Source organism: Bacillus rossius, chromosome 7 (genome assembly GCF_032445375.1).
Source record: "Bacillus rossius redtenbacheri isolate Brsri chromosome 7, Brsri_v3, whole genome shotgun sequence".
In the NCBI taxonomy this organism is placed as follows: Eukaryota; Metazoa; Arthropoda; class Insecta; order Phasmatodea; family Bacillidae; genus Bacillus; species Bacillus rossius.
Window position 1 is genome coordinate 42,441,159 of NC_086335.1, and position 24,325 is coordinate 42,465,483.

At 35.4% G+C, this 24,325-nt stretch overlaps 1 protein-coding gene across 2 annotated transcripts; it reads right to left on the reverse strand.

The window, feature by feature from the left end:
- Positions 1-14,526: 14,526 nt before the first annotated feature.
- Positions 14,527-24,057, reverse strand: LOC134533914 (nurim homolog). Of its 2 annotated transcripts, XM_063371702.1 has the most exons (5): positions 23,865-24,057; positions 23,056-23,219; positions 22,786-22,950; positions 21,309-21,442; positions 14,527-18,563 (listed from the first exon to the last, which is right to left on the reverse strand). In XM_063371702.1, the coding sequence occupies exons 1-5, from the start codon at positions 23,989-23,991 to the stop codon at positions 18,440-18,442; spliced, it is 714 nt and encodes a 237-aa protein (XP_063227772.1). In that variant the 5' UTR covers positions 23,992-24,057; the 3' UTR covers positions 14,527-18,439. The 2 variants fall into 2 exon arrangements, with proteins under 2 accessions (XP_063227772.1, XP_063227773.1); XM_063371703.1 differs by lacking the exon at positions 23,056-23,219 and having other exon boundaries at positions 22,786-23,036.
- Positions 24,058-24,325: the final 268 nt, after the last annotated feature.

The following is a 24,325-nucleotide window of genomic DNA, read 5'->3' on the forward strand; positions in this document are numbered from 1 at the left end:
AGTCGCAGTTGTATAATTTATTGATATTAAGGGTCGGGTTCACTCGCTACGTTTTTTTTCCCCTCGCCATGACAATTATTTGAGAACTCTTCCTGAAGTTCTAGCACGTTACATCCTTTACACTGTCCTTTCAAGAGGCCCGTGTGACTGCTCCCGCCGCCCCGTCAGTGCACGTGATATTCGCAGAGTGGAAACAGCGGTAACGGGAGAATGAGCCGATCGCCAGAACAACCTCGAGGGTCTTGCAGTGGCACTCAGGCCGTCAGCAACTGTCAGCAGGGTGCCTGGCCTCCCGAATGACCGAGGCCTTTATCATAAACTCCCCCTCCCTCCTCCGCCATTTCCTCCAATCCACGCACGTCCCACGGCAAACGCTCGTATCCGGGAACCGGGCGAGATATAACTTTTTTTTTTAAAGATTTATATAATTTAGTTTTGTTATAAATTAATTAATTTGTAACTGCTAATGATAGAATAAAAACAATAAAATAAACAACTAGTTTTGTTTCTTAAAAAAAACTTTTAGATATATTTTTTAAATTTAATATGGTACTTTACTTATGAAGATTTATTTTACAAAAAAAAAGGTGGGTGTTTGGGGAGCTTTGCTCTGAGGCGCGTGCGGCGTGCTGCGGGAGAAATGTCTGTAGTTGCGCGCCTTCGCCGCCGGGAGCGCTGTCTCGCGCGAACACCGAACAGAGAGCTTCTGCTGCCCCAGGGACCACGGGGGAGAATCTGAGACCTTTGTTTTTGAAGTAGTTCTGGGCCCAACCGCTAGACATTGGCTTTCCTTATATATTACTAACATAGCTATCATTTATTGTGAAAACTAATACCTCAAATGTTATCAGGCAAACAAACCAGTGAACAATTAATTCATTATATTTTGGTAGCCACATATTTTGTGTTGTGGCAAAGCAGATTTTTTTTTATATTTTATTTGAACGAACCGGTATTAACTTTGAATTTATTCTACTAAGCAATTAGTCACCAAGTTGTTAAATGTTTTTAATAAAGATAACACCTAACTAGGTTTTGCTAGTAGTTATAGGCTCCCCTAACAGATAGCGACACGTGTCGCGCTTAACATGGTTTCAGTTTCCACTGTAAGAGTCGCACTTCTATATCTATTTATCTATGCCAGGGACTTGGCTCCCGGCGACGGAGCAGACGGAGTGACATGGCTGCCGACTTCTGCTTCCACACTTCGCGAGGTAAGTGTAGGCCTCCGTGTGCGATGAACGAGCACCGCATAGCGTTTCGAGGAGCGGTGGTCGCCAACCCGGAGGATGGTGCGAGTTCCGTGCGAGGAATAACTGTCGAACCACCCATTTCAATAATAGACTTACTACGTGCCTGTTTGTGTTTGGGTAGTTTTGACACTTGACTTTGTGAACTTAAACTGTTGCAGGTATTTTCCCTCGAAGCTACTCGCGAGGAAAGAGACAGGTTTAACATTGTCTTTACGTGAACATCAAATTGGACCGCGATCTGTTGTTGTACTAGTTTAGCTGATAATTATAGCTTCGCGAATTATTTTTTTCTTTGAGTAAATTTATTACGTAAGACTGGAAACTTCGTACTTAAGGTTGGAGGTCTGTTACATTTTTTTATCAGTATTGTATCCGAGTACGAACTAGTGCAAACTTTCATGTGGGACACTTAAAGGAAATTTAAGCAGACTTTAAATTTCCTTACGTATGCACTTCTTCTGTACGTCAATATAAATATAGGACATGAAATGGAATATCAAACAATACGTTATAAATTTATATTTAGTGACACTTCTATTGTCACCATGTTAAAGTATTTTTCTTACTGATATAATAATGTCCACTTTAATTAAATTTTGTAATATATATACCGAAATTATTATTTTTTTTTTGCTTTTGTTTTTGCGTGACCACCACGTAAGTTAGATGTGATACTTCGCGCTTCAAAATTCCTGTTGAACAATAAAACAAAAAATTCTAAACTTTACTTGAATGACAAAACAAAACAGTAGAGGTCCACAGGTCATAATTTGAACAAACATGTCAACGATAACCTGCAAGTAATTTTTACATACGTCCGACATTCTACTGTATTTATTTCCCCTCTCCCTTACCCAATACACCATCGACTGCCCAACTCGTGTGCATTGCATTCATCGATGATCACTGATCGCTTTGGCCCGCGCTGCGAGCTGTAAATACGTTCAACCTCAATAATGCAATTACATAGGATACTATCAATCACTTAATGAGCATTACATGCAAGCCAAATACCTATACAACAAGCCTAATATAAGATATATATTGCCCTGAATTTATTAGGTTTTACTAAAGGTTTTTTTTTTTTAATTTGCCAAATAACATTCATAAAAAAACGTTGTCCTGGATTTTCAGAATATGGGATCACTAAGCTATATATAATTTTTAATTATATTTCTCAGGTGTAATTCTCGAAGATCAATATCTGGTTTCGGGTTCTGCTGTGGATATCTCTCTCTTCCCTCGTTGGCATCAGGGCATGATGCTGCTGGTGAACTTACCAAGCGGTTATTCCAGCTAGCACGCCACTGAATGTGTGAGAGCGAGTGTGAGCTTGTTGCTATTGAAACCAGTACTGTATGTATTAGGTGTGTTATGTACCTACGCATAAAGTTATTGGTCAGGTCCATATAGTTCGATTTCCATTTAATAAAATACAAATGATTAAAATATACTAAATTTATTAAATAATTAGCAATTACTATATGATTCTAAGGCGGCTAGTATGTATTTAAAATAGGCCTTAATATACTAGACGACAACCCTAGTTAAAGGAGATTTTAATCACCATTTTGATGGAAACCTGCACCTTTGTAACTTTAATATCTGATAATGCAAGAGGGCACACAATAAAATGCCGGAACTAGTTGTGTGGAGTCGGGAAAAATCTTCTTGTATCTGTCGGACCTCCAAGTGGTACTCAGCTACACTGGAAACTGGAGGGCTTTACTGATAATGCAAACTACGGCGATGACGATGCCATCAGGATCTGTATTGAAGATCGGCATTCCTTTAGTCCTGAAAAGTTTATAGTCAAATTGGATCTCTAAACATCTGAATTATTCGTTGTAGAGTACTGCAACCTTCGTCTTGAGCCACTATATGTATGAAAACGACCGACGCGGCATGCGTTGCAATGCTTCATTCATTTTTTTGTAATTAGTTTTAAGTAGGTACACATATACAAAGCATCTCTATATATCTCTATATACCTCCCTATATATCTCTATATCTGTCCCTATATCGCTCTAACTCTAGCTGTATATATCTATTCATATCTCTCTCTCTGTACTCTATCTATATCTCCCCCCATATATCTCCATCTATCCCTCTATATCTATATTTTAATCTGACCATCTCTACCTCTATTTCTGAATTTTTTTCTATCTCTATTTCTCTATTTCACTATATGTCATTCTATATCTACATATTTATCTATCTCTATCTCTCTCTCGACTCGTGTGTTACCATTAGTATTCGTACCATAGAAAAGAGGAACTATCATAAAATACTTATTAGTAATTATATGATACTACTCAAGCGTCATATTAAATTGCCATGGATACTTAGAAGGCATCAACAATGAAAAAGCCCGTTGCCATGCAGAGGAATAAAGCGTCACCAATAAAATGACGAAATTTCATCAAAAATAATTAAATTCTGCTTTTAGGGTTGGGTTTATCGAAATCTCACCTAGATAGTGACATCCCTCTAGTTTCGAAGTTTGCAAAGTTTCAAACTCAATCGGATAATATTATATAATTGTATGACTGATTTGTTAAAAATAATATGCGAGAATGCGAAATATTAGAAGGAAGTTAGTTAAGGACACCACCGCCCAGGGGCGTCTCCCGGCTTGTCGCGACCTGTCGATGTCGGATTAGCGGGTCGTCTGGGAGGGGGAGGGGGGAGTTCTCGCCGCGGGGACGGACTCGAGTGCGATCTGTCGATACCGTATCGACAGGCGTCAACGTGCGGCGCTCCGGGAAGCGAACGAGGAAAATAAAACGCGGCAAGCCTCGTGATCGCGTAAGCTGTTTCCTTTGGGAAGCCTTCATTTCACAGACGAGAGAGCCACACCTGGAGTTCCCTGAAGTTCATGCTCGCATTTTTTTCCTGTACCACAACAGGTGTATTTATTTGGGATGTAGCTTACTCACACGTCATACGCCGTTCTATCTCATTGTATAAACCGGTGTGGCATTAAATTTTGCGGTCGATTAGGATGGGTTAGCTACATTATAAATACTTTAAAACATTGTGGATGGTTGGTTATATTAGGTAAGTATAGCTACATTAAAAATACTGTGAAATCATTTTATGGTTGCTTAGCAAATAACTTTTTAATATTTAGCTATCCAGCGCTAGGAAACAGTTTTCATGATTTCACAGTATCTTTAATGTAGCTATCCTAACCAAATCAACCTTCCACAATGTTTTTTAAAGTAACTTATTTATAATGTAGCTAATCTAACCTAATTTACCATTAGTTATCATGAGTTGTCCAAAATAAACATTCACGGTAACACGACAAACGAAAAATATGGTGGCGTACAAATAAATACCGTTGCCTAGTTTATGGTCTTTCCTTTTATCAACACCGCCATATTTATTTACAATGAACAAAAAAAAAAAAAAACCCGAAGATGCATGATCGGGCGTTTGGCTCTCTCGTCTGTGAAAAGAAGGCTTCCCGTTTCCTTCCGCCAGCGTCGGGAACTTGCTCTGTGTGAGTAGCTGAGTTACGACTTTGCGGGAACACAAGTGCACAGTTCGTACACTATGGTAAAATTATTTTAAAAATAATTATACACAAAAAAGAATTTTTTTAATGTTAGCGTTATCATGTTATTTTTTTTAAATTAATTCTACGATGCGTACCGTATATTCATTATTTTGTAACAATGTAAATTTTCATATGCTTCTCAGTATTAAATTAACATGTGCTACCAGCGGTATTTCATAAAGCAATCAAAAACTAATTATTGTTCGTTCTAATTGTGTTTTCTGGTTGTATTCTAAGTATTAATTTATATTTCATTTTGTCCACACTTTTGAATAATTGTTTTTTTTTCTGTGTACGCTACTTTGCAGATATAACGTGTATTTTTTAAACTTTTTTTATTTTATGAATAGTGCATTCTCAATGATATACAGACGAGTAACAACCCGGATTTCTACACTGTATTTTTTTTTTAGTAAATTTAACGGAAATATTCATGTAAATTACAATTATTTGTACATTTAAATGAAAACAACTGTATCACCACAAAACAGTGTTCGCAGTAAAATAGGGTTCGAATTATTACCCTGGAAATTTATCTTTATGTTGTTCCAGTATTTACAATTAGTTATATTTTTTTGTAAACCGTTCCCTAAATAGTTTCCCGGTATTAACTGCGCACATAATTAATCATACTACAACATAAAATATGCATGAAAGAAACAATAATTAAAATATAAAATTATGCCCCAGTTTTCGTAAGAAACACTCAGTATAATCTTTGAATATATATACTGTATAGAAGTCGCCAGCGCAGGTTAAAATTTCTAATACGGTTTTGAGGTAGTTGGTTAATTCACCGCCACAATCGCCACAATCTCTAGGGCATCGACTTGTGGTGGTCCCTAGCAGACAAGTGTCTAACTCTTCAAACACCCCTTCCCCCTTTCGTTGAACGACCTTGAGCTGCAGTGAATGATAGATAGGGGGTGCGGGGAATGACAGCGGGCGACAGTGCTGCGCTCTAACGTGTAAATAACAACTAAGACGATACAGGGCGTTACGGCAGCGTACTGCAGCGGTGAAGTTCCCAAGCTGCTCATCATACGCTTCTGAAAAACGTAGAGTAAATCCTATCCACTCGCGACTTCTATACAGATATATATATATATATATATATATTCAAAGGTATAATGTAGAAAAAGCATTTCATATGTGCAAAACTAACCATAACCATATGTTATTCAAAGATATAATATCTTTCTTGTAATATACAAACTATTTCTTGGCAACTGGTTTCCGAAGGAATCTTTTGTAAAAGTACAGATTTTTTTCTGTGTAATTATGTATGCATAGGTGTCTCACTGAGTCCAGTTCTCTCTGCGGATTGGTATAGTCCAGGGCATTGATTCGCAGTACTTTTATCGTAACCGAGTTATATAATGCACCATGTAAGTAATAAATTTCGGTAAACTTAAGAATAGTTCCATATTTATTATTAAATTAATTTTTCGCTCTTAGTTGTGTGCACACAAAGTTCAAAAAATAATAATTTCAGGCAATTTATAAGCTTACAATTTATATAGATGTAGTTATTTCTGGTGCGCAGTTGTTACGTCAGTATCCAACACATTATATGAAATAGTTGTCGTCACGTCTACGAAGCATTAAGCCGGGTTTATAAACTACGCAGGAAACACAAACAAAGTTCAAGAAGCACATTTTAGAACAATTGTTTGTAATTACGCAGGAAACATAAACACAACGCAAGCAACGAAAGCTTTTAAGAGTCAGTAACACTACCCAGGTAAACTCCGAAGCGTGGCTGTATGGCTGGCTGGGTGGCGGACTGGAATGTGACAGGGGGGTAGGGGGTGGTGGGGACCTAGTTTGCAGACTTGCTTCTTCTGTTTCTTTATCTCCACTTCTTCCTTGACCAGCCATCCTCAAACCGGTTGTCTGCCCCTACAAACTTGAGTGGCCATTATGAATGACAGTTGTCGTCCTGCCGGGAGCTCGGGGCAGGGGCTGGACACAGCGTGAGACATTGATGAAGGGATTTATATACCGAGAGAGATGTCGCAACGGTAACACATTTGACTCGCATTTAGGGAGACTCGGGTTCGATTCTCAGTCTAGCCATAGGTTTTCCATGGTTTCCAGAAATTACTCTACACAAATGTTGGGTTGATTCCTTAGCACAAGCCGTGGCCGATTATTTCTCCAAACCCTGTTCTTGATTAGAGCTGTGCGTAACCATCTATAATCACCTCACCGTCAACGAGACGACGTAAAGCCTTCTCATAAAAATTGCTCTTATTTTATGATTTGCTAAACGTTAAATCTAAACTGACAGAACTTAAAATTTTCATAAATTGCTAGTCCTTTTTTAATTTATGATGGAATGTTATGCTTATTTATTAAAAAAATTCCATAATATGTGACTCATAAAATTAGTGATGTACACAATTTTTTTTTCTATAAGCAATGCTATTTTCTTATGATATTGATTTTATTTTTAATAATTTTCATTGTAGCTTACATGGCGCTATGTAAATCAGCGTTCTTTGAGTTTAGTGTGGTATGTGTTGCTATTAATAAACGTCTGAATAACTTCGTCGTTGAGATATGTGTTTTTCAATTATAAAGCAGTGTGTGCAAAAGAAAACCTTGATAGATTGTAAGACTATATTGATTTTTAGAGAAGCAATGATTTATTATAGTTAGTGTTCTTTGAGATTTTGAAAACCAGCTTTTAACCCAGTTAACGCCATGAGCTTATGCACCTTACCTAACCGAAAGGATCTCTGGGAGAATTCTAAAACTTCTAGCCATCATTAGCTACTTAAAAACATTTTTTAAATTTTGTTTATTTCCAGCTTTACGCCAAAAACTTTACTTCATTGACTGCCTTTTTTAACGTTCACCTTCGTCATTTAATTGTATCATTAATTATTTTATAAAGAATTATTTGGATAAAGAGTACGGAATAAGAATACCATATTAAAAAAAGAGGGTACGAATTGGCTATCTAAGTAGCCTATACATAAAAACATGTTAACACATTCGCAAAAATTTTATATTCTGTATTGATATAAAGTACTTTAAATAATGTAATAACCACTTTAAATTAATTTAGCCTAACAATAAAAAAACAAGTCAGCATATCCATTTTCATATAAATTCCCAAAAAATCTGCCAAACATTACATAGGTACCCTATTTTGACAGTAAACAAATCTTGAAGTCATAATATAGTTAATTCATAGATCAAATATTTAAACTGCACACAGTAAAACAAAGACATATCATTGTTATAATAACCACATCTTGTAGTAAAGTTGGCAAATTCGTAAATCCATTGTAATAGTTAGATACTAGGAGTAATAAATATGTATGGCACAACCAAAATAAACGGGAAAAAATCTTATAAATGTAAGAGTCATAAAAAGCAATGTCACAAACAAAACACAAATAAAATATGTCCAGTACGAGTACTGTTAGTTTTCAGCATAATGAACGTTCTCGTAGACGAAAATAGCAAATTTTCTGTTGTATAAAACAGGTAATTTTGAGTACCATAACCACATCTACACTAATATTATAAAGAGAAAAGATTTGTTTGTTTGTTTGATTGTATTGAATAGGCTCCGAAACTACTGGACCGATTTGAAAAATTCCTTTTCCATTAGAAGCCGAAATTATCCCTGATGAATTATCCCTTTTTACTGCGTTATTTATTAACCACATTATTTAAGCAACATATTTTAATTTTTCTATCCCTGATGAACATAGGCTAATTTTTACCGCGTTATTTATTAACTACATTATTTAAGCAACATATTTTAATTTTTATATCTTTGCAATTCAGTAACTAGCAAATGTCCGTCGTCGTCGTGTCTCTCTTGACGCTCGCGTTCCCACCACCGCCTGCCTCTGCTCCCGCGCCCCGCCCACACCCCGCTCGGCTAGCTAGGCAGCAGTCACTGTGGTGCGGGAGGGGAGTCAATGTCACAAAATAAAGTGCCGCGCGGCTCACTTGCGCGGTCGGCTCCCTACGCAGCGGTTGTGTGCGATTTCATATATTTTTCCTTGAAAATATTTTGAATTTTTTATAATTTTTCAATTACCACTTCATATACAGGCTAATTCCTGTTCAACACTTCGTCTGTTTTTGTTGTATAAGTGCGCACGCATGACACAATTTATTTAAATATAAAAGATAGACAGAGATAGAGTGATATATATTTATATATATAGTTAGATAAAGAGAGACGGAGATAAGTTGAGATAGAGTGAGCTATAGTGAATGAAATGGGTTAGATAAAGATATATATAGATGTATAGAGCTATATAGAGATTTATATATAGAAGAGATAGAGACAGTGTGAGGTATATATGTATATATGTAGATATAAAGAGATCGATAGAGAGATACATAGATATATAAAGATGTAGATATAGATAAATATATGTTTAGAGAGATGGATATATGATTTGTATATGTGTAACTACTTCAAACATATTACAAAACCAAACTGATTGAGGCATTGCAATGCATGCCGAGCATTAGCTAGATAATGGAATCTTTTCAATACCTATTAGTAATCTCTTATTTTAAAGCTTTTTTCTATAGTGCTTTATAGAGTCTAGATAACATACAGATTATATACAGGTAAATAATTATTCACTGGCAGAACAACGTCTGTCGGGATCTGAAAGTGATATAAATTATTTTGCACACTTGACATTCAAATTAAGAAGACAATTACTAACTACATCTGATTTCGAAAAAGGTCCCCTTCACTCTGTGTTCAGCCCGGGCAACGCCGGGTACTTCAGCTAGTAATTAATATCTTAATAGACAAATAAATTGGTCGCTTTGCTTCCAGCACTTGGCAAAAGTTTAAATAAATTAAAAATATTAAGCTATGCCAATTTTACAAGCATATAACACACAATGAGAAAACAAATGCTATTCTACATCAGTTAACCGCAACAATACTACAACTACGAATAATAATTATTTATTCCTAGTGCATATTAACAATAACTGACATAAAAAAAACTGAAATGCGTTTGTGTGGCTATACACACAAGTCGTTGTTCATATAATGCAATAAAAAGATATGCAGAATACAGTAGTGTTTGATGAGCACATTTCATTTATTATTATTTTTAATAAAAGTAAGCTAATTTCATATTTAGAATGAAATGAAACAAAATCACGTGGCTTCTACAAATACATTTGATTTTCATTATTTTTTTCTTGCAGTTTAGGCCAAACGATTTCTCTGTGCTTCCTCGATACTCTTGGGATTCCTAATTGGTATTGAGCGCGGAAAGCGAGGATCAACAATCTTGGGGAGAAGGCATTTCATGTAAAATGTACAAAGTTTTTCTTTCATTTCGTTCTCCCAGAAATTGTCATCACGTTCTACACGAATGGTGTGCAGCCCGAGAGGAGTCCAAATGGAAAAAATACAATAATCTTTTTTTTTTTTTTTGTGATCTGAAGTTGTGCTTGAACTTGATAGTATAATAGTTATGTTATTGGTTCATACTGTAATTTCCTTCCAAAAATTTCACAGCTTTAAATTTTCCCGCCATTATGGCATCGGTAGGGTGCGCAGACATTATACCATACGGACACTTCACTTCTACTATTCCTGAACTGTTGTCCAGAAATCCGTCGGGTGTGACTCCTAGGAACGGAATATCAGCATGTACAAAAAGTCCACTCTGACTTATTTTCAGCCCGCTTTCATTTTCTACCTCCCTGAGTGCACGTTCTTCGTTAACCTTCCCATGCTGTATATGAGGTGTATTGGGCGAATAGCCATACAACATTTGTTTCACTAGATGCTCACAACTTGTCTGACAACTTGTAGATACTACAGTCTCCATATGCAATTACTTTAGCATATATGCATCCGTGCATGTCCATACTAGAAGGAACCCCTCGGCGATAATTGCTGCCTCCATGCTACTAGAGCTCTGGTCAGAATTCCAGTTTTTGAAACAGGTATGTTCCTTTGGTGTTTCACTGCGCACCTCTGCACGGTGACAGAATGAGCAATAATTATTTTTGACATCTATAAGTATTACTTTTTTGGTGTAAAAACCCACGAAAGCTGCCTGACAAAATCAAACGAAGAGAAATAGTTAGGTTTATTTTTAGCAGAATGCCCTGTACTTAATAATAATTAGGATTTATTAAACATAATGTTATCTCGAATGGTAATCAAAGTATCTTAAAAAATGAAACCATAAGTATACTTGTAGACTGTTAAGTACATAAGAAAATCATAAAACGCATGATGTAACTCTTATGGGAATATTTAAAGATATATGTGAAAGAATTGCCAGAAACTTTAATACGAATATATTTTTAAAATAAAAAATATCAAATGCATGAGAATACTGAAACAAAACATATTATTTGCATATTATATTTCATTGATACGAGACCATAAACATTTTAACATGTGGTCTGAGGCAAGAGCATATGAGTGCTGAGCATTGAGTTGGTAATTGTAGTGCTCAATTAAATATGTTATTAGAGCAACAATGTATGTATTCGTTTCATCATATACAAACGCTTATTTAGTACGCTTAATGAAACCTTTCTCTCAGTGTGCATTTCACACCGGTATCCAATTACTTACATTATGTTTTTATTAGATGTAAAGTTTCAACAATGAACTCTGCAGAAAAATATGTCTACAGATGGTACTGCAACAATCATACTACATAACTTTAATACATAGGTTCAATAAGAACTTCGTAGTTTTGTCATAATACTCTAAAGTGAAGATGTTTGGGTATGTTTTGATATCTAAGGTCTTGAAAACCCATATAGGTGAAATGAGGTGTTAATAAAGCAGCTCCAAAATGAAGGGGGGAAATGTATGCGAAAATCTCCAAGAAAACACGCCAATCAGCGGCGTCGTCTGAAATACACTGAAGTCGAGACTAAAATACTGAAATGAGAATGTAAAGACGTAATTTGATATATCTTACCATTCCTGAAAGAGAGTTTTAGTTAGTGCGATATGAACGTTTGGGCCAACTACCGTCAACAACCACCGTCAACAGTGGAATTCCATTTTCATCAACATGTCCTCTTTTGATGGCTTCTTGTATTTCTAGCTTGGCAGCTTCTGCCTTCTCGTGTTGCGCAGTCTTTTCCCAACCAAAGTATTAATAGTCATTTAAGAGGAAAATATTTCAAATGAAATTTGAATTAGTTTTTATTTTTTATTATTATAAAAAGTGGTACATATCTCCGCTAATTATTATTTGTTAATGCTTTTATAAATAATTCAGAATACTTACAGTCATGTAAAAAAAAAAGTACTGATAGTCATTTAAGAGGAAAATATTGCAAATGAAATTGGAATTCGTTTTTTATTATTTATTATTATTTTTTATTATGAAGCGTACAGATACTGTATTATAAAAAGTGGTACATTTCTCCGCTAATTATTATTCGTCAATGATCTAATAAATCTCCTCTCCCCAAATTCACCCCTTTCCCAAATTTGCTTTATAACTAAGCCTAGTAGTTAGAATTTACAAAATCTTTCGCATCACGGAGTCAAGTGGTCAGCACGCTGATCTGAAACTAAAGGGGTGATGCTTTTTATTACAAGTGGTATTTTTGCGTACTATGATGAAAGTATCTTTATGCTAGTTCGACACCTTGCAAACTTGTAAGTGTACCAAGGCACTGGCACATAATTATAACACCAATGATTTCGCCCTTTACTGCTACCTGGAAAGGCCTCTAGCCTCCCTCCCCTTCAAAGCTGACAGCTATTATTGTCCTGTCTCTGTGCCCTCTTCCTCTTTCCCCTGCCTCCACCCCCCCCCCTTCCCCCCGCCCACCAACCACCCTGTCGGACCAACGCTCAGGAATGCGGACGGGAGAAGCCCATGCACATAAGCATGACACTAGTGGTGGTGTTGTACTTTACTCCTTCCATCATTACGACTTAACAAAAAAAAATTAAGAGTTCCCGTTTAGTAATTCATTATTTAAAATTCACTGACTTTGCTCTTTGTTTGGCAAAATTTATCTACCAGTTGCAGAAGTGCAAAATTATTGTATTCAAAATTGTCGATTTAAGGGAACTTTATTAATTTTTTTAAAGCACAATTTAAAAAAAATATATATTTTTTTCAAAATGGAAGCGTTTAATGGACATGCATGCACACACACAAAAAATTATACAATTTCAGGTAGCTTCGTTTTTCTGTTATTATGGAAGTTACATCACCTCTCGCATAACTTCTTCTCCAGGGATATTACTGACTCTTAACATCTTGCATTTCGGCTTGCGTTTTCTTATTCTATATTTTATTTCAGTGAAAGTAGTATATACATGTAGGTCCGGCGCCTGGTGCCGGTGTCTGCTGCCTTGGAACCTACATTTCCGATGTCACGGCGGCCATCTTAGATGACATTGACCTTTGATGTTGACCCGGCGGCCATCTTGGATTTCGCTAACTTGGATTCTACAATCTTAAATTTTATAACTTTCCATAATCTTGGAATTGAATGCACCATTATCTAATTGTACAGTTGTCATTATGGCCGCCATATTGAAGATGTTAAAAGTAAAAAAAAATTAAATTAAAAATTAACAAAACATTAGCCATTTTTAAAATATGACATAATATCAGCCATATTCAAAATCCAGTTTTACTATCCAAAAAAAATTAATTAATAAAAAAATATATTTAAATACAATTTAAATACAATTTTAATTAAAAACGCAATTAAGTCATAGCTCAGAGTCCTCAGTTCTAACCCAGTGTGGACAAAATAAAAATGGCTTCAAATCCTTCCTACATGGAGGCCACCTACAGATTGACCTCCCACCACTAATACCGATGTATATATTACAGCAGGTAGTATGATGTCACGTCCGCCATATTTTTTTCGTCTGATGGAGTCTGCCATCTTGTTTTCTTCTACTGGATGCCGGCATCTTGGATTAAGACATCATAGTCGCCACCTTGTGTTCGTCTGTTGAAGGCTGCTATCTTGGATTATGACCTCATAGTCGCTATCTTGTTTACATCCATTGGAGCCAGCCATCTTTATTTTCGGTACTTGCTACCAGGAGCGCTAATGTCACATCTTCTGCCAGAGTGAACTACCGCAATATTGGACTAATTTTTACCCACTAGATTTCATTAGTATTTATTACCAAGGTGCCCGCCATCTTATCGCTTGTCCTGGCCACCATCTTGGACATTCGTAATTATTAAGCCAGAAATTCGGGAAAAATTTTAAAATTCAACAAAAAAACTCATTAATGTACTGATTGATTCAATGTATGCATGTCCTTGGTTCTATAATTGATAAATGCAAAAAAATTAATTTTATGTGAAAAATATAAATTTCAATAAATATGGTAGGAAACCTCAAAGAGACTTAAATTACTCTACTACCAGGCTTCAGAAAGCCAAAGATGACATATTGACCGAAATATTGAACTTATATAATTAATTATCTAGATATTCGCGAAAAATTAAAAAATTCACCAAACACAAATCACTTATAAATTACTGATTGAATCGATGAATTTTGTCATTGCTTCGATCCTTGGTCAATGAAAAATAGTAGTTTTATTAAATATCACATAAACTTGCCATAAAAGTGACAGGTTCAAGAAATAAAATACCACAAGTTCTTTTACAAATAAAATATTTAATACATAATTTCTAATCTACTACAAGAACAAAAACAAGCAAATTATAAGCTTTTCTTGATTTCTACAGTCTTCTTAGAGTGTGGAGCAAGTCCTTTGCATACCTTGTCATGTAATTCCAGGACATCTCCACATGACAGTTGATTACCACATACAGCACACAACACAAGTTCTCGGTTGCTTTAAAAAGACAGTGTATTTCATTATGCCTCACACTGAAAATGTCCACAAACGTCTTGCCACAGAAGATACATTGTGGTACCTATGAATGCGCAACCAGCCCATCACAATTCCTGATGTGTTTTTTTAATATTCCATAGCGTGTAAACTGGGTACAACACCTGTTTTACTGATATTTAATAGTGTAATATGTAATCATGAATTTTAAAGTTTTTGTAAGCTGTCACAGTACGTACAGATGGATGATAGAACACCGTTAGCTGCTGAGTCGTATATCGATGTCACTGGCACTGTTGACAGCCATTGTCATGCTCCTGAAGACACTGCATGCTTTAAACTCTCCTGCTCTGCCGGAACAATAAGTGCAACTGTTGACGCAGTTGCCAACAGGATCTGTGTCGTCACCACCGTCGTTGCCATCGGGATCTCTGGAGCTGTCAGCAACGTTGCCATCGAGTTCTCAAGAAAGTGTGATTACGAGACTTATGCGCCAGACTAGTCAAACAAGACTGTCCGCACTGCACCAGAGCCAGAGGTGGACTGAGAGTCGCACTTAAATACTCATAGTGATCGACATGAGACGTGAGTCCAAACAACAGCCAGTTTAATATTTGCAAACAGGTTCTTGCTTGCACTTCTGACCCAGTGCAGATGTTAAAATGTAGATTTAGACTATCTAGACATGAAATTAGTTTACTACATTTGATGCACTGAAACAGTATTCTTTGTACATTATTCCGACATCCGCCTCTTTCATGTCTATGAGCATTTGAAGTGTTAGTGTATGACGTACCACAGTATTTTCACTAACACGATGAAAGTCCGTCGTACATTGAAGCCTCCGAGGTTACTTGCGAAACTTCAACTAATGGAACAACACCTGATGATTTCTCCTCTGCAGTTGGTATAACAGATGCCAAAGGAATCTGCATAGCCATCGGTGTTGCTGCCATGGAGGTCTCCGCTGCCGTCATCGTTGCAGCTATCTGTGTCCCCTACGTCAATGCTGGATCTTCCACCAAGATCTCTGCAGTTGACGTCGCTGCCATCGAGGTCTGCGCTGCTGATGGTAGACTGTCCATCAAGGTCGTCATTGTTAAACCAACTAAATATCAGGAAACGTACTGAAGAGAGCCGATCTGCACTACACCATGTTCAGAGATGGACTGAGGGTCCTGTCATCTGGGACTCGCTTATACACCCACGGCTGCTGGAATAATATGCGGGTCAAAACAAGCAGCATTTACAATAATACCCCAAGTCAAAAACTCAGCATTGTCTTATAATGTTTTAATTGAACTATTTTTTTTACTAATAATTAGTAAGTAATAAAAGAATTACGAAACATTTTACCGTTTTCAATTCCTATTGAAAAAAAAACATATTTCGATATAACTATTTACACATAAAAGTTTAATTTTATTTGAAAAATACAGTATTTAGTTAGCTGCAGTGTAAATGACAATAATTTTTTGAAGGTTCCATAAAAAAAGTGTTTATATAATATGTTTATGAATGTATATACAATATGTTGTGGATGGCTAAGTAATGAGAATCTTAGGATTCTGAACAAAGTTAAATGTAAAGGCTCCATGGTTGTAGAACTAAAGAAGCAATTCCAATATTTTGTTCTGTGATCTCTATAGAATTTCTTTCAGATTAAACAGTAAAATAAGGTCAAAAGTGAATTAATTTAAACATTCCAAAATTTAATTGTCATATAGCTTGCTTGTGGTTTATCAAGCTCTAACTTCTAAAAAACACCATTCATTATTTCATATTTTGTTTGGGGGAAAAAAATAAAAAAGTTCCACGCCTATTCACAAGAGATCCCAAATTCTTATGAGTACAGTACTAATATAACATAGCAGGAGAGAGTACATAACATGAGGATTCACTATAGCTACTTAATAAATTAACTTTTGTTCTATTAATGAGCTTTATTTTAGTAAGTCTACAGGAATATTAATGTTATGACATTACTGATCTATGTTGAAATTAAGTTAAAGTTTTATAAATAATTTTTTTGAACATTTATTTTAAGATTGTTTGTGTATGTGAAAATACATTTTAAGATCAAAATCCACCCATCATAAATGTAATTCCACTGTTATGCTGTTATGACCATCCACATAATTACTATAAGTTGCTGGGCACTGAACAAAATAAACATTAAAAATGATGTCTGCCAAAGGTACAGAAATAAATAAAAAATAAGAAACAACCTAATTGGCTCTGCATTGAGAGAATTCTAAGTAGAAATTATAAACTGGACATACACCTCAGTATTTTATCAACATGCTTTTAAAATGTAGATTCACTTCATACAATCTCAGTAGATATAGGATTTCCTAACCACTTGCATATGATACACACAGCATTTCGAATGACACAAGGGTCATTCCAAATCAAATCATTCAGAGAAAACAAAATTTTGCACCCCACCCTCTCCGATTTTTATGAAATTTTTTTTACAGCATCTGTGAACAAATATAACAACCTAAACTCATCACAATTTTTTTTTGTACAACATAGTTTATCATTATATATACACATAATATAATTACATTCTTAAAATTTGTAGAGGAGAGCTTACAACACAAAATAGCATTGTCGTAGGTATAATGAAATTATCTTTATTAAGTTAGGTACAAAATTTTTTTTCTTCATATTTACAAAAGCAAAACACCCATACAAAAATGTAACAAAATACTGTTATTACAAAATTTTACGATCCCTTTTTACATCTGAAATGATTCTGTGCAAAATCGAGGACCGATAGCATTTGACTTAATAGTTAGCACACAAGTTCAGACTAAGGCAATGAGTTATATAAACTTAAACAGTGTTCTAGCTTTATAAATAAAATAAAAAAATTCTAAAACAAAAACCTACAATACTTACATAAACAATAAAAAAATATATATTTTTTTAAATTAAATTAATAAATACCAAAATCAGTGCTTCAATTTTCGGCACTGATCATCATTCTGTACAAAAAACTACATACCTATTATTTACTTTGGTTGAATAGTTATTAAATGGAGTTTAAAATTTTAACACATACGTATCATAAAAACACTGAAATTTTAATGAGAAGTTTCGTTACCCACAAAAAAATAAATACATTCATTGGTAAATTGTTATTGAAAAAAACAATTTCTTACAATTCACGTTGATTTTCTATGTACCAGAAAAATATTTTAAAACTTCAATATGTATTTATGTATATTATTGCAATCTCAGGCAGTGTTCGAATTGGTCATTTCGTAATTTTGGATTTATCATTTGGCAGGTTTTGATTTAGACACACAGTATTCACTTGTTTCACACCCACAGCACCAATAAATAATAACAGTTAATATTAACAGTTTCAAAAATAGTTAAAAAAAAAAATTTATGTTTAAATCTTGCACTACGATGGTAAATTAATCACTTGAATGTTGCAAACTCAACTACACTAAAATAGTTAAAATACACAATCATAAGATTATCAAGGTTAAATCCAATATGGTTAATTCGTAATACTAAAAACATATATGTCATCATTTTTGTATACAAAATTGGGTCACATGACCATTTTGCCTATGAAAACTGCCAATTTGAACATAGCCTAAATGGCTTTTGAGAGCTCACAAACTCAACCCACACCAAAAGATTTTTGATGAATTTCGTCTCTTAGTTGTTTTAAAAACTGTCCTGAAGAGTGAATAACCATAAAAATGGAAACATACACACCATCCAGTGTGAGAAATTTGTGTGCTTTCATCGGTGGGACATGTATTAGGATATTTCCTGTTCTTTCTTGTTCAGCATGCTCTTGTGGTAGTTGTAGTCCTCCTGATCCAAGTTCCACCTGAACGCCATGTAGCCAGTCATGTAGACGGCCAGGAGCAGTCGGTCCAGACTGGAACGGAACACCCATTTGGAAGCTCAGTCCCCAGAGATAGTATTGGCCCAAATGCAAGTGACCTCGCACAATTTCTTAGGTGAGTGAAATCTAGAAGCGTCATGTCTGAAAAGAATACCTTATAACGGCGAAGTAAATTTCAGGTATTGGCAAAAGGTTTTTGATTCCCTACCACAACAGAAAAAAATAACAAAACTGTGGGATAAATTTCAATTTACTATGTCACATGTTTTGCTCACCACGACTGAGCATTACAATAAAATTAAATACAATATTTTGAATAGAAATTTTGGCAGAAGAAAAAAAAAAACTAATACTTAGGCCAATTTTTAACATTTGCTAAATCTCTGTATTTAAAAAAAAGTTAAAACTTATTTTTACCTTGTTTTAAGTCCTTGGGTAAATATTAAATGTATCACTCCAAAATAAGTGTGGTTAGTAGGTTGGTTTTTTTTATGTGCAAGGTTCCCACAAACTTAATTCTGTCAATTTGCTTTGAAATTTCCCTGTTCCCCCTAAAGTGTTTTTCCTGTCTCAACTGAATATAGAAGTAGGTAATTCAATGCACATTACAATCTTAATACATTTATACAAAAAAAAAGCATACAGAATTGACTATATAATGTTTTCCTGCACAATACATAACTTGCATTGTTGTTATTTCATCAACATTACATAACCAGTCTGAAGAACATGCCAGTCTGAAGAAAAAAAAAATGATAACCTACATTTGTTGGATCAAACTTAGAGATGACACATTTTCACCTGGGTATTTAACTGTGCTTCAAATTACTACACAGTTGTTTGTATCCTTTAATTTTAGTTAATATTAGTAAACATCAGATGATAATTATTAGCAACACGCAAATTAAAACATTCAGATACTACTCAGTATGTTACTGTTTTGTAACTAAGATATTGTTAGTCTAATTTCTCAGAGTTTTCCAGGTTTTGGAGACAACTTTTTCAATTCCATAAGGTGTTACTGTTGTGCAGAAACTGATGCACAGATGAAAATGAAGCCATATATTTATTATTTTATTGACATTTAGTAATTTTTGGATTTTGTTTTTGCAATATTGTGTTTTGAACTAAAGGTGACTACTTGATAACATACTCTATGTTGTGATTAGTGTCCCGTTCAACAGTCATTGCTAAGACCCCTCTATGGAGTATTGATGGGTGCCACATATTTATTATAGAGTTTTATTAGAAGAATAAACATAACCAACTATTTTTATTTTACAAACAGTAACACATTGGAACTTTGATTTCATCGTTGTCGTTCGTTTCGTGTTCTTCTGCGTTTGTTGCTGTGAACTCACCACAGCAGTGAACTAATAGGCGGTGACATTCCAAAATCAAGGAACTTTAGAACTACATATGTAGTTGAAATACAAACAATCTACTATGTACAGCCACCATGATGTGTGGATGCAGCAAGAGAAGCTCTTCAGTGTTATTCAGTGTTATTCAGTGTTTTAACACACTTTCCGGTGTTGTTTCCGTTTTATCACAATTCATCATATAATCTTGTCCCTTGTTCCAAACTTGCATCATAATTCCAAGAATATTTTTTACACAAACGAACAGCGAGCTAAAAAATCAACAAGATCACCTACTAGGGAGTTAACCGGTACCTTCGTAATAAATTTTTTTTTTCATAAATTTTAAAAATATCAAAATATAAAAAATTACTCTTTTCTAATATAGTCCATACAATAACCGATCTTCCCCCTACAAATTTTCTTTCTGCGAGATTAAAAGTAACAACAATGAAGAGATAACCACTCTCGGTCAGGGAAAAGTATCAATGTTAGAATAGTTAATATTTTATAGGGGTACATTAAGGTTGTGAGTGGTTGTTAAATTGACTAGTCTGACTTCTTGCTCGTTTAAAAAAAAAATATTTTTGTGAAAGTTTATTTAATGTAATATTTCATTTCTAATTTATCAGGTAACTTTTTATAATAAGCTTGGTTAAATACACAAAAAAAAACCTAGTCATTAAAATAAGCTTGTCAAAACTATAAACTTAAATTATTCATAAAAATTGACAGAAGAAAATCTGACACATTTTAGTAATTTATTAAAAATAATGGCCAGCAATTATAACAAAATTGAAATTCTTGTTGGGTTCATATCTCTGAACTTAAAAACAAAGTGCAACTTTGTGCCTAAAGCTGGACTCACAACGATCCGTCTTGTCCGTCCGTCCCCCATGCGTCTGTCCGTCAACAAGCTGAGCGATTTACAATGATCCGCATGCCCATCAAATACTTTTTCATTTTGATGCTGCTAACAGGCTAGAAGGCTTAAATAGTGATGAAAATTTATGTTTTGTAGGTATATTAGATTGACGATCAAAAGTTAAGCACTTAATAAATCATTCAAGTCAATTATTTTCTCTCTGATATTTATTAAAATATTTTTTATTTGTTAAAATTGTGTTTAAACATATTTAAATATTTTTTTATAAAAACAGCCAAACAAATAAACATAGTAAAAACCGTTTCAAGATAGCAAAGGTTGTCGGTAATAGGTAACTTACTAACATTTTGGAGGTTATTTCATCTGTCCATCCGTCGAAAGTTAAAGCTTGGTAAGGTTTAAATGCACAAATGGATGGAATTTTTCAGCCCATATGATTGGCTACTGGTCACGTGACTAACGGACGGACGGATGGATGATTGTGAGTGCAGCTTAACTTGAACAGTGACAGACATGAGCTGCAAGGCCCACCTCATGAGCGACTGCAGCCAGAACACAAGGCAGAAGGCGGAGAAGCTGGGGTGGCGGTAGTGGCACAGGAACCGACAAAGGCCCTTGCTGCGGTAGTGCGCTGGCTCGTTCATCCCGCACAGGTCGTAGTACACCTGCAGAGCACGTCACTCAACATCTCCACCATCCCGCCGGCAAAAACCCTGAGTGTTTGTAAGTACTGAATTATGACAATGCTTAATGAGCTCGCCCAGTCAGGGGTGTATTTGTGTTGGTGAGGTGGGATGATAAGTGCACTGCTCGCTGGTGCTTCTAGTACAGTATGGTCATAAGCTTAATGCTCTGGACTTCTCATTGTGCATAGGACAACTATGAAATTTGAGCAGTAACTATAACTAAATGGCGGAGAAATTAAAACAAAGTTGTAATACAAGTACCTACCTTACGTGCTTTCAAAAATCTCTACCGGACAGTTCATGTCTAAAGTTTATTCTGAAAACACTCTCCTAAAAATACAGTTTAAAAACTGAATACGAAAACAGAACTACTCAACCGCCCTCCGCACATTCTTAAATGTTTTTTTTTTTGTAAACAGACACCACCTGGATACATTTTTTTTTATCAATTTTTAAATCATGTAGTTTCTTCTGAAGTTCTGCACATCTTACATGAGCCCAGGAAGGCAGGGGCCTTAGTACTGAACTGTTAATAGATGTAAAACATTTTGTAAGGATATAAAAAAACTACATATTTTTAGTTGATTCTGATAAAATAGATGAGGTACTAATATTATGCACTATAATTAATGATAGTAAGACAGTGATAGTGAGACAAGAGACAAAAGAAACCAGAAAAAAAAGCTCAAAATTTTACTGTGCGATGAGATTCCACTTTTGTAACGTTATGTACTGTTAGCATAATTACATGCATTTAATAATTCTTTTATTTCAAAACTGTATCACTTTAAGTATCAATTTAATTGCAGATCTTTATGGCACTGGTTGAAAATAATACAAAACTAAAGGTCATTCACTGATTGATAATATTTAGAAAAGTTATGATAATACAAAGTCACCAGGCATGATGGCTCTCTTGAGTTTCTACGGGTTATGGGAAAAACTTATTTTTATTGATTTAATGAATGATATATTAAAAATAAAGAGTTCTAAGACAAAGGCTACATACGAACAGTTAGTCCAAAACTGTGTACCATATGATTTCATGCTTTCAGTACATGCTGAGATTGATGCAAAAATAAGCCTTTAAGTTTATAAAAAATTAAAATAAGGATTTGTTTAATAGAAAATTTTTTTATAAACAATAAAATATGTCTGTAGTGTGAATTAATTTAAATTCATGCAAAAACACAAAATAATAGAAGAAAATTTTCTTGTTTGATCGTGGCCCAAAAACCAGGTGTGGCATATCTGGAGATCTGGAGACAGCCGTCTTTACTAAGCGCCAGCTCTCATCTCATCCTTGTTGACCGTCAAATCACCTGCTTGACGCCGAGGAGGTCAGCAATGTCGAAGATGAAGCAACCGAAGTAGATGACGACCCAAGCGTACACATGGAATGCCGCCCGCGCGCTCCCCAGCCATCGTCCCTCGTCCACTTGCCACGCGACGTAGTGAGGGGTGTGGTGCCACCAGCCCATCAGCAACTGCCAACACGACCAACTCCATGATGGGTCCTGCCTCCTTGGAGCACGCTCAGCAACACGACCAGGCACGCAGTCCTGGTAACACCCTGGAGTGAACCACATTACCAGCAACGTGAGGGATGATGAAAGCACGTACAGGGGACGCTCCAGAACATGCAGCCTCAGCTTCTCCAGCAAGCTCCTCAGGAAAGGTGCCTTCATCACCGAATGTTGGAGAACAAACATGGCCAGAAGGAGTAGGTCGACAAACAGAGACCAAAAAATTTCATCTGAAAAACCACAAGATGTTGAAACCACTATTTTTAGTAGTCATGCACTCATAGCTTTATGTGCTTTTAAGTTGAAAATCAATTTTTTTTGGATATTGTTGACTGTTAGTGAGTTTTTTTTAGGGTGATCCTGTTCCGCCATCTGTACATTTAGTAACTGGATCATCTAAAAGTAACTAAGCCCATCTGCATTCACAAGCGCGGCTCCAAAAGGAGGGAGGGGGGAGGGCAATAGCCTCTTCTAGACATAATTTTTTAAAGGAAATATTTGTATTTGCTTAAATACTCAAATTTCATGTGTTAAACTTTTCTTCAATCAAACGTTTTATGAAAGTACTAAATAACAGTATTTGAGACCATAAATAGAGTACAATTTTCAACGCCTATCTCTGAATTATTAACTTTAATGTTTTGCAACTGCATTCTTCTTTGTTGAATTGCCCATCCCCAAAAGTCTTCCTGGAGCCGCCCCTGGACTGTTACTACTATAGTACTCGTCACAATGATCCGTGAGAAGACACTACCTATAATTAATTTTACCACTCATATATCAGACTATAAGATCACTGTAGAGTGTAAAACGAAATAAAGACCTAGCCTCACGTCATAGGTTATAGAGTACATGCATAAACAAATCTACCGAACCTGTAACCTGAGATGATCGCCACGGATTCCAACAAAACATTGCGAAATTGTACATCGTCCAAAATGTTGCAAGAGTGCTAAGGGTTGATACGACGACCGTTGTCACCATATAGATAATCTGGGCCATTACGGAAAAATTTACAGCTCTGCACGTATCATCACGTCACTCAATAAAATACCATAGTTGGTGAAACCTCAAAGGGGGGGGGGGGGGGGGGGGGGGCGGCGTCGACAAACGCTTTATTTACAAAACAATGCCTATCAAGGTAGCCAACTAATGTTAAAAATTACCATCCATTTTTAAAAAATAAAAAAATACCGTTTTGCATGCTGTTTTACTATTCGTTCGGGAGGAAAAATTCTTTAACTGTGTAAATCTCTTAAGCTTTAATATATAGCGTAAAACGGGGTGAAAATAATCAGTGGGGTCAACAGAAACGAAACTTCAAAAAAATGTTGTT